Genomic DNA, 18,743 nt, shown 5'->3' on the forward strand with positions numbered 1-18,743 from the left:
GGTTCACTGCCCTCACACAGACCCCCCCGGAGAAAAATACTTACACATCCTTTTCCATTCTTTTCATCTCTGTTGCAAAAACAGAATTAACCATAGGAAAAAATATTCCCCTTAGAGTCAAAGGTAGGAGTCATATGCTAGGCAGGTAGAGAGGGTTCTCTTTCAAATGGCTGAATGGACTTTACGCAATAGAATTTCATTCTGAAATGATTAAAAACTTTATTACAGTTGTAACTTGTACCTTTTCATTAATTTTCACTAGGAATAAATGCAAGAAATCACACCAGAGAGAAACCTAATAAACAGAGCAACAGTCCATCTGCTGGAGATTCAAGCAGCGTCTCTTTGGAGACACAACAATGCTAGTGCTCCCATTCCATGACCTTAACTACAGCCTTCTCCTTTCAAAAATAGCCCTCTCTCTTGTTCCTGCCTCTCTCCCACTCAGCAAACATATCCCTGTCCCTCACCTCCTCTCTCTCTCTCAATCTCTCCCTCACTCTCCCTACTTTCAATCTGAGTTTATTTATGTGCACATTTCTCAAATGTGACATCTCCCACAGAATCTGGAAAAAAAGCGGAGCACTTTCAAACTGAGGAGATATTTATAAATGCGTGGTAGGGAGAACTGGCAGCTGTATCCTGGCTTGTGCTTTTTTTAATCTCGAGACAATGACAGTTAAATAATTTTCAATTTCAGTGTCTTTGAAAGGTATGCATTTTGAAAATTTGAACAATTATACAAATTTATAATGTTAATGATCTTAAAATGTCCACAGGTGAGCTGCTGGAATAAGAGACCACTAACAGGGACTTCTGCCAAAACATGGGTGATATTCATGACAGGGACATCCACCCAAACACGAACATAGGTGATTTTCATGACAGAAATATCACACAAACACAAACACAGGTGATATTTAGGGAGTTCTTGACAGGGAATCCACCTGAACATGAGCGATATTTGTAGTGGGACACCTGCCCAAAAATTGGCCATAGCCATGACTGGGATATCTCCCCCCATTTGGATGGTATTCACTCTTCATCTGCAAACACTTCATACCCTCTTATCAGAGGAGGAAAATTTTTACCTATAAAATCTTATTGACCTGTTAATTAGAGAAGGGTACTATGGGTACTGCTCATGCAAGGATTGAATTTCTCAGTGCTGGCACTTGTAGACCCTGTCTAACAGAGTTGTTTACTGAATAATGATACAGGATTTGTTTATAATGAGTACATTAAAAATAAATGCATAGAAACATGTCTGCTCCACAAATGTAAACTGACTGTTGAGGGGTGTCAAAGTCAAATAAATATTAATTAAAAACTCAATAAAACCCACTAGCTGAGCCCAGCTGAAACTAAAACCAGCTTAGTGGTTCCCTCTGACCAGAAATGGAAAACCTTGGTGCAAAGCTGATGCAAAGCTACATTAGTAGTAGGCTTTTATGTCTGCAAGCTCCCTGCTGAGCTGTACATTAGTGGGCACCTGTTCTAGTAAGTTGAACACCAGAAAGGTTAATGTAATGTAAGGTTATGTGAATCCCACAGAAAATTAACTTACCACATGCAGAATCTTATTTTCTGTTTCATACACAGTGCAATCCTGCAAAACAACAAGATAACACTTAGTTGCAGTTTGCCTTGATAGCACTTTACTAAAACCATGGATGGCTGCGGCTGGCCGTCGGTCCCTTTCAGTTATGCATTATTACAATTACAAGAATTACCAAATGCAGAGCCATAACAGCCCTTTTCAACAGCAGAGCTGAAACTGCTGTGGAAAAGCTGGCTAACCTGGTTCTTTTTTACCAAGCCAACAGTAGTAATAATAGCAGGTTAAGCTGGACTAGGTTAAAGTGGATAAAAATAATGGAAAACCACTTGAAACCGGAAAAAAAAATCCAGTCTGCTCTAGCTCTGGTGTGGTATCAGTGGATATTACACCTATAGACACCTGAATATGAGTCAAGAAGTGCTGGGTATGTGTTTCAAGGCAAACGGAAAAAGTGGAGCAGAATGTAGGCTTTGTGTCCTCTACAGAGTTTTGGGTGAAGCTTAAACTCAGAGCTGGTTGGAAATACTCCGTTCTGGGACCCATCCCATTTACACACCCTGCAATCCAAGAAACAACTCCAGCATTTAGCTGTGTAATGGGTCTCTTCAAGAGAAAACAATGTTTACATTTATAAATACTATATAAAATAAATCACCACACTACTGAAGTGCTGTCTCCATGGATACGGCCCATCATACTCCTCCGGGTGTGTCCTGGGTTCTGAGTTAACCCTTCTCCTGACAGAAAAAACTTTTCTGATCTGAACCTCACTACTGACAGCAGTACTGGCCTGAATGCAAACCTCACTGGAGTCATTATGATGTTGACCAATGCTGTGATATGCAAGATTAAACGTTGGACTGTGACAATAAATGACTATACCTACTTTCTGTGTGATAACCTATAAATTCCAGATTTAGGTTCAAATTTAGGTTAGGTTCAGACCCAGGTTCAGCTTAACCCCACTAATCCTTACCTCATCCATTTTGTGTTAGGGTTAGATGCTGATCCATGATCAGTGTTAAAGGGTGCTGGCATCAGCATAACAGAGCCATGATCAATAATCTCTGAACCTCATATCCCCAGTGTCAGTGCTGATTTAACAAGTGCCCCTGCTTTCAAATGCACAACATTTTCTGGATCAAACCCTGGTCTGGTGCTACATCATGTGATCCCAGCTGCATCTGATTGAAGCAGCTCCCCAAGAGCAAGGCCAAGACTCCTCTACCTCTATGTGAACTACCTACCACACTGATTGGAACTGCAGATCAAACACAGAGAAACACATCAGAGAGACCCAGAGAATGCATGGAGGCGCACACCACTGACTGACACAGGGAAACACTTCAGACACACAAAGCGGAACACAGAAAGACGCACCGAAGAACACCTGAGAGACACACAGTAGGCCACATAGACAGCTGTGATTAGCACAAGGCTATACACATTTCTTTAAAGAGTCTTGGTGTCACTAAACGAATGCTCCAATGCAAGTACATTCTCTCCTTTCCCTCCTGCTCCAACAGTGAGTGAGAGCACTCTGGGACTCACTGCTCTAATTATATTCATCATCACCCACAATGCCCTGCTGCTCCCTAACACGATTAAAATACCCACAGTGTAGAACAAAGGGGGAGAGGTGGAAAGAACAATTCCCATTACTGCTCTATAGAGACTCGGAGGCCTCAAAACACTGTCCTCCCCTTCCCTCCCCTCCCCTCCCCTCCCCTGCCTCCTCTCCACCCTGCCCTCTTGTATTCCAGGTCTGATTCACTATGTGACAACCTGACAGCACACGGAGCCCTGGACAAGACCTTATCTAGAATGACGACTATTACATCTAAGGCAGTTACATAACACAGAACATACAAAACTAAACACTTAAAATGAAAAACGGTTATGAGACTGTGTCACATTCGATCAAGGGCACAGGGGGGGAACAGAATAACAGCACTCTAAGACCTCAGTGTCTGAGGCAAGGAGAGAATTAACCTGATCACCCTCTGCCTCCTTCCTCTCATTTCACTGTTGGGAATATAAGCCGTGCTTCGTGTGCATTCTACCAGTATGTCCGGACTCCACCGTGACACCTTTATCTTTAATTTAACAGTGCCTTCCAACGAGAAATGAAGAATGAAGAATAAAAAGCAATTAAAAGTTTCTGTCAGTTTTACAAATATTAAGGGCTAAGTATTTCAGCAGAGATCACTTGCTTTTCCACATCCCTTCACACTTCCACAAATCACCAGATTGTAATTTGTTCTCTCCTAGCACTGATTAAGCTGCATGTGCCGTAGTGGAGACTGTGACTGAGAGTTTTCTTGTACAGATGTTACAGAATGAAAGTTCACCTGCTGCACAATAGTGGTGAGCTCAAGACACAGCTGGATCACATTGTTTCTGGTCACAGAGTAGTCTGCCACTGCTGCAAACGGAGACCTGAAAAAGAAGTAGCACCTGGAATTAACTGTTAGTAAATTCTTAACCCCAATGACATAAACTGGACAACAAACTTGCGTGCTTCTGTACCGTGTACGCACCATAGAATTACACAAGGTATGTTCCTCATATGTACTGTATTTGTACGGTACGGTGTTCGTCTGTTTCACTGGGATCATACATCGTAACAGTGCGGAGACAACAGAACTGAAATAGAAACGCGGATGTGTTTGACACAGTTTGAAACAGTGACACAGTCACAGGCATACTCCACACAAATCCTTGTCCTTTCTCTTCCTTGTTTCCATGACAATATTCCATTGCTCACTCCCTATCATGTTATTTACAAGTGCATGCTATTTACATATCCATTCTCCTGCTCATTATATTATATCCGTCATTTCCTCACATATCACACATTCTCTCAGCTGCTAAGTCTTGTTTTTTTTTTTTTTGTTTTTTTTTGTCTGCCGTATTGTGTGAGGAATTGCCCGGCAACATTCGAAATGCAGAACTGACCTCTCAATACTTATTATACTCACACAATTTTAAGCATTACCTCAGCTATTTTAATCACAGTCACCTCATGTTTCATTTTACAAGCTTTGTTACAGTGAAGTGAATTTGTAGGAAACATCTAATCTCACAGGCATGCTGAATTCCTTACTCTTTTTGCAACTAAACCCAATTGACTCAAATGTGTTCTTTATTACACGTTTTTTTATGATATTATGAATGGGCATTGTGCATCATCCGCTGTTTTTTGCTATGGCTGGTGGTGTACGTTAATAATATTAACAGCAACAGACTGCTAAACAGAAGCACCCTGGAGCTGAGGGGAACAGGGGCGTGTTTTCAGAGTATGTTAGATGACAAGATGTGGAAATCCCTCAAAAGGCCAAACTAATGAACTACCGACAGGAGATGCATCAGCAAATAAGAGTGAGGCATAATGCAGATATGAGTCACATTCCACAAAAGTGTCTCCTTTAGCCCCCCACCCCCATGAAATCACAACGAAACAGCATCCCCACACAGTGACCAGCTTAGTATCCGGTCCACCTACAGTCCCCCTGACACATGCTTACAGATTCATTCTCCCTTTATTCTCTGCAGGGCCTCTCAACATAAAGCACCCACGGGCACAGAGAAAAAAAAAACACCCAACCTCCGCTTTCAGTCTCCACAGACCTGCACTGCACAAAGAGCCTGTGTGTGCGTGTGTGCGTGTGTGCGCGTGTGTGCATGTGTGTGTGTGTCTGGGTGTGTGTGTGTGTGTGTGTGTGCGTGCATGTTTGTGTGCACGTGTTTGTTGCTATGTGGATGGCAAGGGGGACTTGTGAGATTGCAAATGAGATTATTGCACATGTGCCTGCCAAAACCTATCCTGACTGACCAAAGGCGCACCTCTCAGATTCACACAGACCAGTGAGAGGTTTCTCCTTACACACAGCCCCTGGGGTACATAGACCTATGGAGTCCTGATTTAGCTTCACAGGTTCCTCTTCATTAGTGAAAATTTGACCGACACTTGACCCCATATGAGAGAGGGAGCAAAGAATGAGGGAAAGTGCAGCAAGTGAATGAGAAAAGAAAAAGAAATTAGAAAGTGAATGTTTCCTGGCTCACTACACAAACACTATGAGGAAGAATAAAGGTAGAAGAACTTTTTGCAGATTATATAGCATCCCTGTCTCTGTCTTAGATATCCTCCAGCACTGATACACTATCTCTGTCTGAGGTACCTTCCAGCATTCATGCACTGTCTCTGTTTGAGACACCCTCCAGCACTGATACACTGTCTCTGTCTGAGGTACATTTACATTACATTGCTCAGCAGACACTTTTATCCAGAGAAAATTACAGTGGTCACATGATATCCGTTAATACAGCTGGATATTTACTGAGGCAGTTCTGGTTTAAGTACCTTGCCCAAGGGTACAACAATGGTGCTCCAATCAGGAACTGAGCTGGCAAGCTTGGGGTTACAAATCCTGCTCCTTAACCAGTACACCTCACTGCTGCCCTCAAGCACTGGCACATTGCCGGTCTGACATACCATCCATCTAAAATAAGGTCTTTTAAAATGTCTATATCAAATCCCACAAGCATTGAATCTATTTTTACAACACCATACCATGTTGCAATGGTTAAGCATGCAGGATTCCAAAATCCATGTTTTATAACATCTGAAATAACTACCATTTTTAAAGCTAAATGTTTGTGTTGTCACACACACATATTTGAACAGAGCCAGGCACCAGTGCTTTCATCCATATTTTTATGACAAAGCCGTAACAGTAAATGACACAACAGATGTCCTAGTTATCGCACACATCCTGACATCCTGTCAGCAGCAGATTCCATGCCCTGGAGTTGACATAACCAGTTTAGTGAATTCAATGTGTGAGTTTCACATCGAATATGGAAGCAAGCTCTTCTGAAGCCCCATGGTTCAACTGTGAATTCAATCACCAGTGGCTCTGTGATCTCATATTAATATGAAGACTGGATTCAATCTAGCTAACACTTCCAAGATGACCATTGCAACCAAAACTGCACAGACAACACCTTTCTTTTAAGAGGGTCAGGGACGTATATGGGTCTGCTCTGTTACTGAGCAGGTAGTGAGCAATTAGCTTGTTAGTGATCTGAACAATATCACCAATAGGTAGTATTCATGAGTAGAAAGTTACAGTGGGGAAATCTGTTGTTGACTGAATGTTGGTTGAATGTGAGAAATATATAATAGCTCTCCATGAAACTGATAAAGCATGAAATGTTGTGTTGTGAGAACCCTGTGGAGTCTTGAGAGTGAGGTCTCGCGGTGTGACTGTGGCGTATTGCGAGACTAACCTATCTAGCCATGCCAGGAGGCTTTTTGCGGCACCAATGAGGTCCACCACAGACGTCAGGAAGTCATTGGGCAGCTTGCGCGAGGTCCGACCCTCGTAATGACCGCTCCGCCGGCGTCCTGTAATGAAGTTCTGTAGGTTCTTGGCCGAAGCGTTGAGCCTGTGAGACAGAGTCTTCAGGTTCTCCGTCTCTAAGCCATAATTCTGCAGGAGACACAGGGTGGGCCATCAGGACACAAAGACAGGTGTCTAAGAAACACACAAAGCTTCAAAATTAATTTGGCAGAACCTTCCCATTCATCACCATCTGTGGACAAGAGGCAAGATTAATAAAATGCCACAGGTGTATGAGGGGCCCAGGTTTTGAGGGATGCCAGCTGGCGGAGTCTGTCAGTCTGTCACTCTCTGTGGAATAACTCTTTGAAAAAGTGATCTAGTGCCAGCCTGGCATTGCTAGAAAGACAGCAGCAACAGTCTCAACATTTACATTAAATTACTGCCATTTCGCAGACACGCTTACACAACAAACTTACACAGTGCATTTAGCACGTAGCATGAAAAATTGCACAAACAAGACATGAATAACCACATATGAAGAAACATCTATACCAAACAGTGCTGAAATCACATGTGCATGCCTAGATAAGCATGTAAGTGCAATGCAATATGCAAAGCCTAAGGACTGTATTATTCTTTATTGTATTATTTACACTTCCACATATAATTACACATAAGAGTCCCAAAGATCGAAAAGATCATGCTTGGGTCAGCTGGCTGAGGTGTGGCCTGAAGAGGTGGGTCTGTGACAAAAGATGGCCAGCATCTCAGCTGTTCTGACGACAACAGGAAACTCATTCCACCATCCAGAGGCAGAGATTTAACGGGGTGAGGTGGGGGGGGTCAATTGATTGATTAATCAGGTAAGAGGGAGCCAATCCCCTCACCACTTGGTAGACAAACACCAGCAATGTGAAGCAGACGCGAGCCATCACCAGGAGCCAGCAAAGAGAGATAAGGCAGGGTGTGACATAGAAGGATTTGGGGACAATGTGGACCAATTTAGCAGCAGTTTTCTGAGTAAGCTGTAGGGGACTGATTGCACATGCACATAGGACAGCAAGCAGGGAGCTGCAACAGTCTAGGCAGGAGAAAACCAACAATTGGACGAGGAATTGGGTTGAGTAGGTGGTTAGAAGATGGCAAATTCTTCTGATGTTGCTCCTTCATAAATTTAAATCACCTGACTGAAAAATATATAAATTATGTAAGATATTAAATGTATTCCATCTACCTGTGCATCATTGCAGTTCTCCTGCTGAATACATTTTACACCACTATTTCTCTTTATTTAAGAGAAACGGACTTAATTATCACTGTTTCCAAAATTCTGTTGTATGAGGGGCGGGCAGAAGTGTAATCATTTTTTAATACCGCAGTGCTCGGGAAGAACAGAGAGAACAATTTATGACTACAGTCATTATGTAATTACATGAAGTGTTTTTTAAAACTGAGGAAAAGCTTTTGTTGTGGTCATGAATGTGCAAAGCAGTCTGTGTACAATAACTTCTCCTTCACACTATTCTCAGTGGATACTCCACATGTGACTTCTTCTGTGACTTCTTCCACAGAAACAGTTCCCTTTTGAGAGTCACAACCCCTTTGCAGAGTCACAGTCACAAGCCACAAATGTATTTCAATGTGAGGGGTTAGCAGAAGGGTGAAGGCATCATTCCTAAGGGATTATGGGTGTTTGTGTTCACTGTTCATCCTGGAATTATCTGTTATCAGTTACACAGAAAGCAATCTCTGTCTTCTGCTTGATCTTGCTGCCAGCCAGTCCCTGTCCCAACAGATTCAGCTATGCTCCATACAGACCCAAAGACCAAGTTCTGCCACCTTGAGAGACCTGACTCCACCCCCCATGGGATATTCCACCATAACACCCCACAGAAACGGGACCCACCAGAGCACACAGCAGGTCCACTGCCTCCAGAATGAGCTCCTGGTGTCCAATGCGGGACACGCCCAGGTCCTCCAGCTCCTGATGGGTGATCCTCAACAGCTGATCCCCAGTCACTTTCTCCCGCTCAAAGTTCTGGATGTACTGCAGCAGACAGTCATCCAGCCCTGAGAAAGGAGAGGGATGGAGAGACACAACATTATGGCTTTCCAGATTTTCTCAAGACCTAAAGTCACTAAAGACGCCTTTTCAAATTGAAATATGAGCTGCATTGGTAGTGATTGGCTTTTCCGCCTCTGACAGCTCCCTACTGTGCACACATTGTCTACCTGCCACCTTAATAGATTCACCCTGGTTTCGTCCCTTGGGATGCTTCAGAATTTTATACAAGATCACTTCTTTTTCTCTGAATAAACACAGATCCAATACGTAGTCCCTTATCACACAAGGTACCCAGCACTCTATGCTTGTACCCTTCCAGTTTTTTATTCACATGCTGCCTCTTGGGGAAATCATATATTTCCAAGTGCTGGTAGAACTCTGATTTATGTTAACACTAAACGTACATCAGCTATTCGTTCCGTAATGTCTTCAGGGTGTTGAACATTGGATGAGCGATTTTAACAGATGAACTGTGACAAAAAAAGAGATCATGGTGTTGGTCCCAAAAACTCCTGTGTTCAAAATAACTGAATTTACTTTGCTGACTGATGGATCACCAGTCCTATCTTTTTTGAAGAGTCATCTTTGACTGCAGTAGCGCTCTTGAAACCCATGATTACACTACTGCAATGCCACTGCATTGGGACATACCAGAGAGAGGTATGGACAGGCCTTGGTATGTGCAGCTCTAAAATCCCAGTGTACTGGTACATACAACACCACGGGAACACATTACCTCTACCCTGTGTAAACTGCACCGGTGGTCTACACAAAATGGTACTTTAAATGACTTCATTTATGGAGAGGCTACATAGAGCTGTATGGATCGGTTTTAGCAAATGGAAGAGTGAATTAGTTTATCCATGAGAAGTGTGAGTTCTTCATTTACTCTTCTGTATTTAATGAACTATCCATTTGGAAGTGTGAGACACTCAAATCTCTGTAATGGGATTCTACAATGTACAGTACCAGTCAAATGTTTTGGCACACCTACACATAGAAGGGGTTTTCTTTATTTTTACTATTTTCACATTTTAGAATAAAAGTCATCAAAGACTTCAAAACCATGAAATAGCACAAACAGAATTATGCAGTGACAAAAAAAGTGTTAAACAAATCAAAAGTAGTCAAAAATATTTTTACTTAAATTTTTTTTGGAAAGAAATTCATACATAGGCCTCAGATTCAATATTTATATTTGACTAAGAAACAAATTTCAAGCATATAAGCCCTTAGATCAAAATGTTTTTGAATGCATGTTTCCAATTATCAGGTGTGCCCAGAATTTTGATTAGTACTTTACGTGTACAAAAAAAAAAATCAAAGCAACACTTAATGGGAACCTTTTAATTTTGGTTATTGCTAGAATACAAGAGGAGTCAAGAGACAGAGCATGTGTCGTTCTCCCTGTCCTGTCAGAAAGACTCCCAGCACCAAGGACAGCTCCCTTGCCCCCTGTCTGTGAACCAGCGCTGTGTTTGTGTGCATGCGAGTGTGTGTGCCTGTGTGTGCGCAAGCGTGCGTGTCCTCGTTAGATTTATCGCAGGATGACAGAGAGAGATCCCTGAGATTAAAAGATGTGACAGTGGTGATTGCTGACGCAGGCTACATCCATGAGCAGGCACACCCCACTCAAGAAAAAGAGGGAGAGTCTGAGACAGAGACAGGGAGGACGGAGAGCGAGGTGGAAGAGAAAGTGACACAGACAAAGGGAGAGACGGAGTGAGAGAGAGGCACTCGCACAAACAGAGAGGGTGAAACAGAATGGGAACGAGAGAGTGCTGTCTCCAGGCGCCACTGGTGAAGTGACAGTTTTGGCACACAGCTGTGTAAATACCATCAGTCACTGTCTCACCCGGCACCCCGCCCTGAAGGGCTGGGGGCTTTGGTTGCTAGGAGAACCCACACACCCGTAAGGCCAGACTGTGACGGTTGTCACAGAAACACACACCCGCTGACCTGGCTCAGTATTGTGTCGAGGCCCACTGTGATCATGGAAACGTGCACCCCTCCCTAAGCTGGTGAACAAGGAGAATGAGAGATGACACAGTCCCAGCTAAGCAGCTTTCTCATGCAATGTGGCAAAGCAGCCAAAATCAGAGGAAATCCCTTTGTTTTTAATGTAGGCACTGCAAACAAAGCAGTGACAATTTTCCTCTTTCCCTCGCGGCACAAATAGTATATTTTCACTACATGCGGAGCCAAAGCAAAAGTTTGAAAAAGTCTGAAATATGTTCAGCTTCTGCTGCTTCACTTTACTGATGCTACTGATGTAGAACAGCACAGGCAATTAAATGCAAGTGTGAAGTCAATCCTGCAGATGCAGACCCAAATAGAGACAATCATAACCGCTCCTGGTGTTCAGGAATTAATACACCACTTTGGCTAGTGGCATGGTGTCACTGCACCAGGTTGTGTCTGAGAGGGGAGGAGGAGGGGTGTGTAAGGGAGAACACAGCACCGTGCCCAGCACCATTAGAAAGCCTGTGGTAGTCATGTTTACAGAAGCAGAGAGAGAGATCAGTGCAGTGTTTCAGACAGCAGTAGACAGCCTTTCAAAATGTATGTCCTCTTCTTTTCTGCTCTGTCCTTCCTCTCTCGTTCTCTCCCCCGCAATCTCCTCATCTTCCGTCTGCTCATTTATTCTCCTCACAAAAATAATAAAAAAGAAGCAAAAGTTCAAATTAAAGCTACACACAAAAAGCAGAGAAAGAGATCCATTCATTCATTCATTTGTGTAAGACCTGAGGCCTAATTATATTTGATTGTGTATTAATAATGAAATGGATGTTGACTGATGCATGGACTGTCAAGCTCTGCCCTTCTGTTGACATAAAGAGGCCTATCCATGCCCCTTCAGAGGAACCCACAGAGTCCCACTGTTACCATAGAAATAGTGCTGAGCAACCTGGTAAAGGGGAAATTTGATCAACAACAGAAAATAGATACACACACACACAGACACAGTCATGCACACCAACACACACACTTGCCTACAAATGAATGTCCAGAGGGGACAAGTGCACACAGTATGAAACAATTAACCATAATACAGAGAGGATTACCAAGCACAGAAATGTTTCCCCAGGGAGCGTAAACAAACAGAGCGCTTTCTGATGATAAGAGTATAAATTGGTTGTTAATTAGGCTGCAGCGTGTAAGTAGTGGCTGTAAAAGCATTCTGTTTCCCTGGGGAGAGGAGTACAGCCCCATTTTCTGAACCATTCATCACTGTCAGTGACAGGGCACATACAGAATAGACACACACACACACACACACACACACACAGAACAATCTAGGGTAGGGCACACACACTTAGGGGAGACAACACACACACACAGCAGAGATATGGCAGGGTACAGACCCATACACACTCAGCAAAAACAAGAGGGGTGGAAGAGGGACACACACACAAACATAGATACACAAACAGTCCTTCCCCCTGCAAGAAAAATGTGCTTGTGTGCCTGGATGGATCTTTAAGCCTCTCCATCTCTAAACCACTGGGGATTACAGCCTCAACACTTAACAAAGTGCAACTTGTGATTAGCTGCGTACAAACTTTCTAGAGAAAAATCAACACACAGGCTCATGACGGTGCTGAAACCCAGTGGAAAATAAATTGGAGGAAAGCCATCAAACAGTGCTGCCTGACAGCAAGAGGAGTTCTCCCTCTCCACGATTCCCGCTCATCAACGCAGACATCTGTGCTGGAGAAGAACGCTGGAGAGAGATGCACGAGAAGCACTAGGAGGCTGCCAGGCAGGCTGCCTGCTTTCCTACGCCTCACAGCTTCCACCACCAAAATGTCAATAACGGCTCTGGAGTGAGTCGTGAGAAAGGAGCCGCTCTCTGAAACCCGTTCCCGGGGAGGGGAGACCTGCCAGGGCACTCGTCTCTCTGAAGGGCCGCTGCATTGTGTATCCCTGATCCCAGGGAACACAAGGCCCTCTGAGGGACGCTTGAAAGGGCCCCCAAGCTGGCACTGCCATTACAGCAGAACCGAGGGAAAGGGAGCATTCAGGCTTTTTCAGGCTTTTTTTTATATTCCGTGTAGGAGCCCTTTCATCCCACCTCTGTGCATCTGTGTATGTGTATTTGTGTACGTGTGGGTATCTGTGTGTGAGCGTGTGTGTGTGTGTGTGTGTGTGTGTGTGTGTGCGTATGTGCAGGCATGCACGTGTGTGATGCGTTAGGTGATGTAATCACTCTGGGATTATCAGCAGGTCTGGTCAGCTCTAATTGGGTGTGACTACAGGGACTGCTGCCAATCCTCCTTCCAGTGAAGAGTTTAGCAACAAACAGGCCTACTGTGTTTTGGTCTAACAGCATAATCGGGGCAGGTCTCTGTAGCACAGCCTTATACAGAACCAGAAAGCATGTGTGAATGTGAGGAGGGAGACCAAGAGAAATTAAGGAAGAGAGAGGGAGGGAAATTTAAGAGTAATGAACCCATATAATAATTCACGGATCATAACATCTCCAATGCCACAGCTGAATTAAGTGCTTTGAACTAAATGTGGCGATGAGTTATTTAACACTGAATAACTGATTAAGCTGGAGAGGAACAAGAAAAAGATCATGTATTACGTCGATGTTTTTGTTTTTACATAGTAAAAATGCATGGATTGCATTCGGTCTAAGTATGTTTAAAGGAAGTGAAGGTCTGCCTCAGTAAGAAGATGGTCTGGATTAGACAGGGCAATAGAAAGAGAGAGGGCATCCAGCTATATGAATGGTTAATATGTAAAGTTATTCCACAAAGGCAGCTACATAATGTAATGCAATACACTGTTGTCGCATTGTACATTGTCACATGTGCTTACAGTTATGAATTCAGCCCATAAAAATCTGCATGTCAGTTCCAAACTCAGTAACTCATGGATGTTCCTATGATATCCTGGGAATGCCATACATATTCACTGGAATGCGACCTTAAATCCGTGCCTTTGAACAAAGCGGAAGCCAGAACTAATGTCCACACCCGGACCCTTAACCCCCCTGTATCATTGTGCAGATGCATATGTGTGCTCAACAACCAGCACATACCTGTGAAACAAGCATGAATTCCCACACTATAGCTTCCTGCACCCTGGAGGAGCCATTGTAACCCTGGGCCCCCAGTCAAGACCCCCAACACTGATGCACAAAGACAGGATTATCACCTACAAACTCAGGAGTGGGGCCTTCCCCCTCTCATCCTCTACTATGCTCAGATCTACAATATTCACACAAGAAATCAGTGCTGCCAGACCAGCAACGTGGACGCATAGCTGACTCTATGTGTGTGTGTGTGTGTGTGTGCGTGCGTGCATGCTTGCATGTGTGTGCGTGTGTCTGTGTGCATGCGCCTTTGGGGCTGTGTTTCCACATCGTGACTCTTTGAGGTAAAGCAGTTCTGAAAGCTCTCCACGGGGCGATGAGTCCGCCAGCTCTGTTAATCCTCCATCCTCCGCTGAGTCCTGTTTAATCTGGACACGCTCCTGGATCACAGGCCAGAATCTCCATCTGACCCTGCAATCCTGTCATCCTCAGGCCCCTTCATAAAGTCACCCAGGCCTCTAACCCCGGACACTGCTCAACCCTGGCAGCTGCACACCTGACAATTTACCCAGAAAATTGTCCATTAACGGTGTTTGCACACCTGACATTTGATCCAGGTAACTGTCCATTTCGAGTGTTTGCACATGTAACATTTAACCCAGGAAACTATTCATTACCAGGGTCACTGTACCAGCATGGAAAGTTGGCACCAGGTATGATTTGGTCACAGCTCCATCTCCAAACTACAGTAATACTGCTGATGAGAATCAGATGCTTATCGCGCTGCCCTCTTATTCATCAAAGAGGTTTACCAAAATCACACACCTGTATTTTATGTTCATATTCTCCTACCCTTTCCCTCCCTCAGTCCACCCTTCCACTCTTTCATTTTTTTCCCACTCTCTGATCCATGAACTCTCACCCTGCCAGCATACAGCTCCTCCACCCTGTAGCGCATCTACAGGAGATATTCATTGCTGACAACATATCATTCTTGTGCCAAGTTCTGATTTCCATGCTCTTGTACTGTAAAACCAACCAGCTGCCCGGGGGGCCAACCATAGAAGACGCGGGAGGGCCAGACACATCGCTCTGCTGAGCTGAGAGGGAGGATTAGTCACAGGAAACACCAGGGGGCAGAGAGGCATTATGGGAAGGTCACGGGGCTTCCTGTCTTCAGTAGCTTCATTTCGCCTCCGGACATGCTCAAGGTAAGTCATCGAATAGCATATTAATTATAGAAAGCTGACAGGCCTTTGAATCTTAAGTATGTGTGAGAGAAAGTCTTTCACCATCTTTCCATGTCCAACAGGCCACGATCTGCACTGAGAACTCATGGGGGAATCACAATCAGCACTGTTGCAAATAACAAAGCATACATAATACAAAATTAGCACTGTGTTTAATAAGGAGAGAAAGTCTGCACTTTGGCCATGAGAGAGTTTGAGCACATCACTTAACAAAGGCGTTGACTCTGAGGCAGTGTTGTCTACAGCCCTTAGAGATACATCAAATCCCTAAGCACCTAACTTTAATTATATTAAACACTGCACTGTGCCTGTTCAGTCTGTCTGTGCCAGACTCTGCCAGCTCAATTGTTTTGTGCTGGACTGTGTTCACTGAGTTTTTCTGGGGCTGTAGTCAGTAGGTTTGTGCTGGATGTGTTCAGTGGGTTTGTGTTGAACTGTGTTCAGTGGGATTGTGCTGGACTGTGTTCAATGGGTTTGTGTTGGACTGTGGCTGTTCAATGAATATGTGTTGTCTTGTGTTCAGTGGGTTTGTGCTGGACCGTGTTCAATGGGTTTGTGCTGGACTGTGGCTGCTCAGTGAATATGTGTTGTCTTGTGTTCAGTGGGTTTGTGCTGGACTGTGTTCAGTGGGTTTGTACTGGACTGTGTTCAGTGGGTTTGTGCTGGACTGTGTTCAGTGGGTTTGTACTGGACTGTGTTCGGTGGGTCTGTGCTGGACTGTGGCTGTTCAGCGGGACACGCTGTGTAGCCCTGCTGTTAGGCAGCACAATGCATCTCAGTGCTGACTCATCCCATTCCCTCCCACTGACAGCATACTGAAATATTTTCGTGCAAATTTGCCAGGCAGGGAACTCACTCAGCATCAAGCCACATGCTCACACCAGGAGGAAGGAGTCAGCCTGGGGAGAGAAAAAAGCGAGGGCCAGAGGGAGAGGAGGAAAGGGTGGGAGAGCAAGGGGAGAGCCTGCGAGAAATGCTCAGACTCTGGGGGTTGCAGCTAGTTAACTGGAGGGACGGTCAAAAATCGTACACGTACAAAGCAGCACAAGAACACACAGGCCAACAGACTAAGGAGCAAGAGATTACCTCACATTCAACCTCAAAGCCCGAGGAGGGTTGAGGGGCAAGTGATTATTTTGCTGCGGCCGCGTGATGCATTTCAGAAGGTCCCCGTTCCCAGCAGCTGCACATCCCAAGCTGTCACGGATAGGCCCGCAGCATCTGAATGCTATTCGCCTTGTTTACACACCTGCTCTGTGACAGGTGTGTGACAGACAAGGCTACAGCACGGCTGTTGCCCTGGGAACTGGAGCATGGAGTGTGCAAATCTGCTGTAGAGGAAGAGCACTTCATGCATGGAATACTTCAGGACAATCTCACCACTGCCCCACCCTTGACTCCTGTCATTCAATCTGCAGAGGGTATGTTCTCAGGGTGTCATCCCCATAAGAGGCCAGGCCCAAATACTGTAGAAAGCAAGAGGGCACCACAGAGCCGCGGGAAAATAGAGGGAACAAAGATGGCTCACTGAAGTCTGCGAGTGTGTGTGTGTGTGTGTGTGTGTGTGTGTGTGTGTGTGTCTGTGTATGCATATGTTTATGGGAGCACAGAGCTCTGAGCAATGTCCTTCTCCCTTAGAGAATATTATAAGATGAGTGTTCATTTACAAGGTGCAGACCCTATATTTAGACTTGATACATTTATTTAATTATATAACAGTCTTCTGCTTGACAAACAGAAAAGTTACGAGCAACTTGGGTAGGTATTGCCTCCATAATGCCTCTCAATACTCCAACTCCCGGAATTAATTCTAACATTTGACCTGCCGTGATGGGGAACATCTATTTCATTACCCCTGCGCCGAATGTGCTGAGCAAAACTCAATTACCTCCTGTGCGTTCTGCCTCCAGCACCAGAGGCTATTTTGATGGATCTGATGAGTTCTGAAAGGGAGAGGTCTGAAGGGGAGAGATCTCCGTGCTTGCAGGAGGCTTCGCCGAGCAGCCAGCCACACACAGATAACCAGTACAGTGCGTGATTGAGATCCAGCATGCGATTATGCATGGCCTGAGACCAGGGATTACATTCAAGGACATGTGACATGTGACGGTAGACTTCGACTGGAGCACACCAGGGCCTGCATGCGAGCCGCCCGCCAGGCAGCAGCGCTCCTCATTCAGATCACGCCTCACAGTGTCGGGGGGGGGGGCAGAGGTCATGTATCCCTGTCCCTGTCCCTGCCCCTGTCAGTGGCACCAGTCTCCTTTACCCAGGCACCATACACCAGAACACACAACCTACACTTTCAAAGTGTCTCTGACAGTGTTATGAAATATGCCTCATGTAAAAGACTCTATGAGACTGAGACATTTCTTTGTGGGACTGCGGTGCCTACTCTCCGGACTGAACTGGGCATGTCACTGGACTGCCACTGCTGGGAGGATCACAGGAAGGCTGACAGCACATTAAACGTATGAGCAAATGTGAGATGCCGCCCTTCTCGTAGTAACAACCCCTCTTGAGGCAGACAGGAAGAAGGGAGAATATCCCTTCTTCCTGTCTGCTGGAACATCACATATTATATCATATTAGCATACTCAGCACTGAATGAATTACACACATCTGAAGGAATTCGCACAGTGCTGTATAAATACACACAGAGCTGAAGGAATACAGACAGCTGTAACAATACAAACAACGCTGAAGGAATACGCAGAAATCTGTGGGGACACACTGAGAGCACCGTAGGAATACGCATATTGCTGCATAAATACACAAGGCGTTGGAGGAACAGGCACGGTGCTGAGCTGAATTACCATACCCACAGTGTTTAATTACGGCACAGACAGCTGGGTGGGTGAGGCGGCACCACGGCACCGTGGGAGCGTGGGACGGCTCACCGCCCTGTGACTGGAGCACTCTGGGAAAGGCAGGGCTTTCACCGCTGGCTGTCCTCACCCCCTCAGCTTCCACCCCCTCTCAGCACTTTTCTGCTCATAAACTCCTTGAGGTTTGGGAGGGCTCAGCCCTTTTTGCCTGTTCTCTCTCGGCTGTGACACTCCTAAGCGGTCCTCAAACGAGGGTCCTGAACAAGTTTGTGGTGCCTGCAAATGCCGCCCGCACTCTGCCCTGCTCCCTGTACATTGGAGATCGGCCCTCGTCTCATCAATGAAGTCTGAACGGCGTTTTTGCGAGGGCCATCTGATCCATGCAATTCCGGTGTTCTGCTCCTTTTCGGCACGGAGCACTTTCGGATCTTACAAGAGGGGTGAGGAAAAGAAATGGGCTTTCTTGCTGTGTCGCTCGGAACGCTCTGGCAATTTTCTGAGTGAAAGCACTAAACCTGTGCGCCTTTCACAAACTCCACCAGAGCAGAGAGATTAGGCTCAGCAGGTTGAGCGAAACAGAGGAGAAAGGGCGAGCGAGAGGGAGAGAGAGTAGGATTGCAGAAAAATGAGGGTAAGGAGGAGGC

General features: G+C 45.1%; 1 protein-coding gene across 1 annotated transcript in view; it reads right to left on the reverse strand.

The window, feature by feature from the left end:
* The window catches only part of LOC118775189 (connector enhancer of kinase suppressor of ras 2-like), a 48,987-nt gene that overhangs the window by 25,844 nt on the left and 4,400 nt on the right, over nt 1–18,743 (reverse strand). The window contains exons 2-5 of the mRNA XM_036524954.1: nt 8,819–8,982; nt 6,857–7,059; nt 3,913–4,000; nt 1,568–1,609 (exon numbers count right to left, since the gene is read on the reverse strand). Coding sequence (XP_036380847.1) covers nt 1,568–1,609; nt 3,913–4,000; nt 6,857–7,059; nt 8,819–8,982 — 497 coding nt within the window. The remainder of the gene's footprint in view (nt 1–1,567; nt 1,610–3,912; nt 4,001–6,856; nt 7,060–8,818; nt 8,983–18,743) is intronic.

Source organism: Megalops cyprinoides, chromosome 3 (genome assembly GCF_013368585.1).
Source record: "Megalops cyprinoides isolate fMegCyp1 chromosome 3, fMegCyp1.pri, whole genome shotgun sequence".
Classification (NCBI taxonomy): domain Eukaryota; kingdom Metazoa; phylum Chordata; class Actinopteri; order Elopiformes; family Megalopidae; genus Megalops; species Megalops cyprinoides.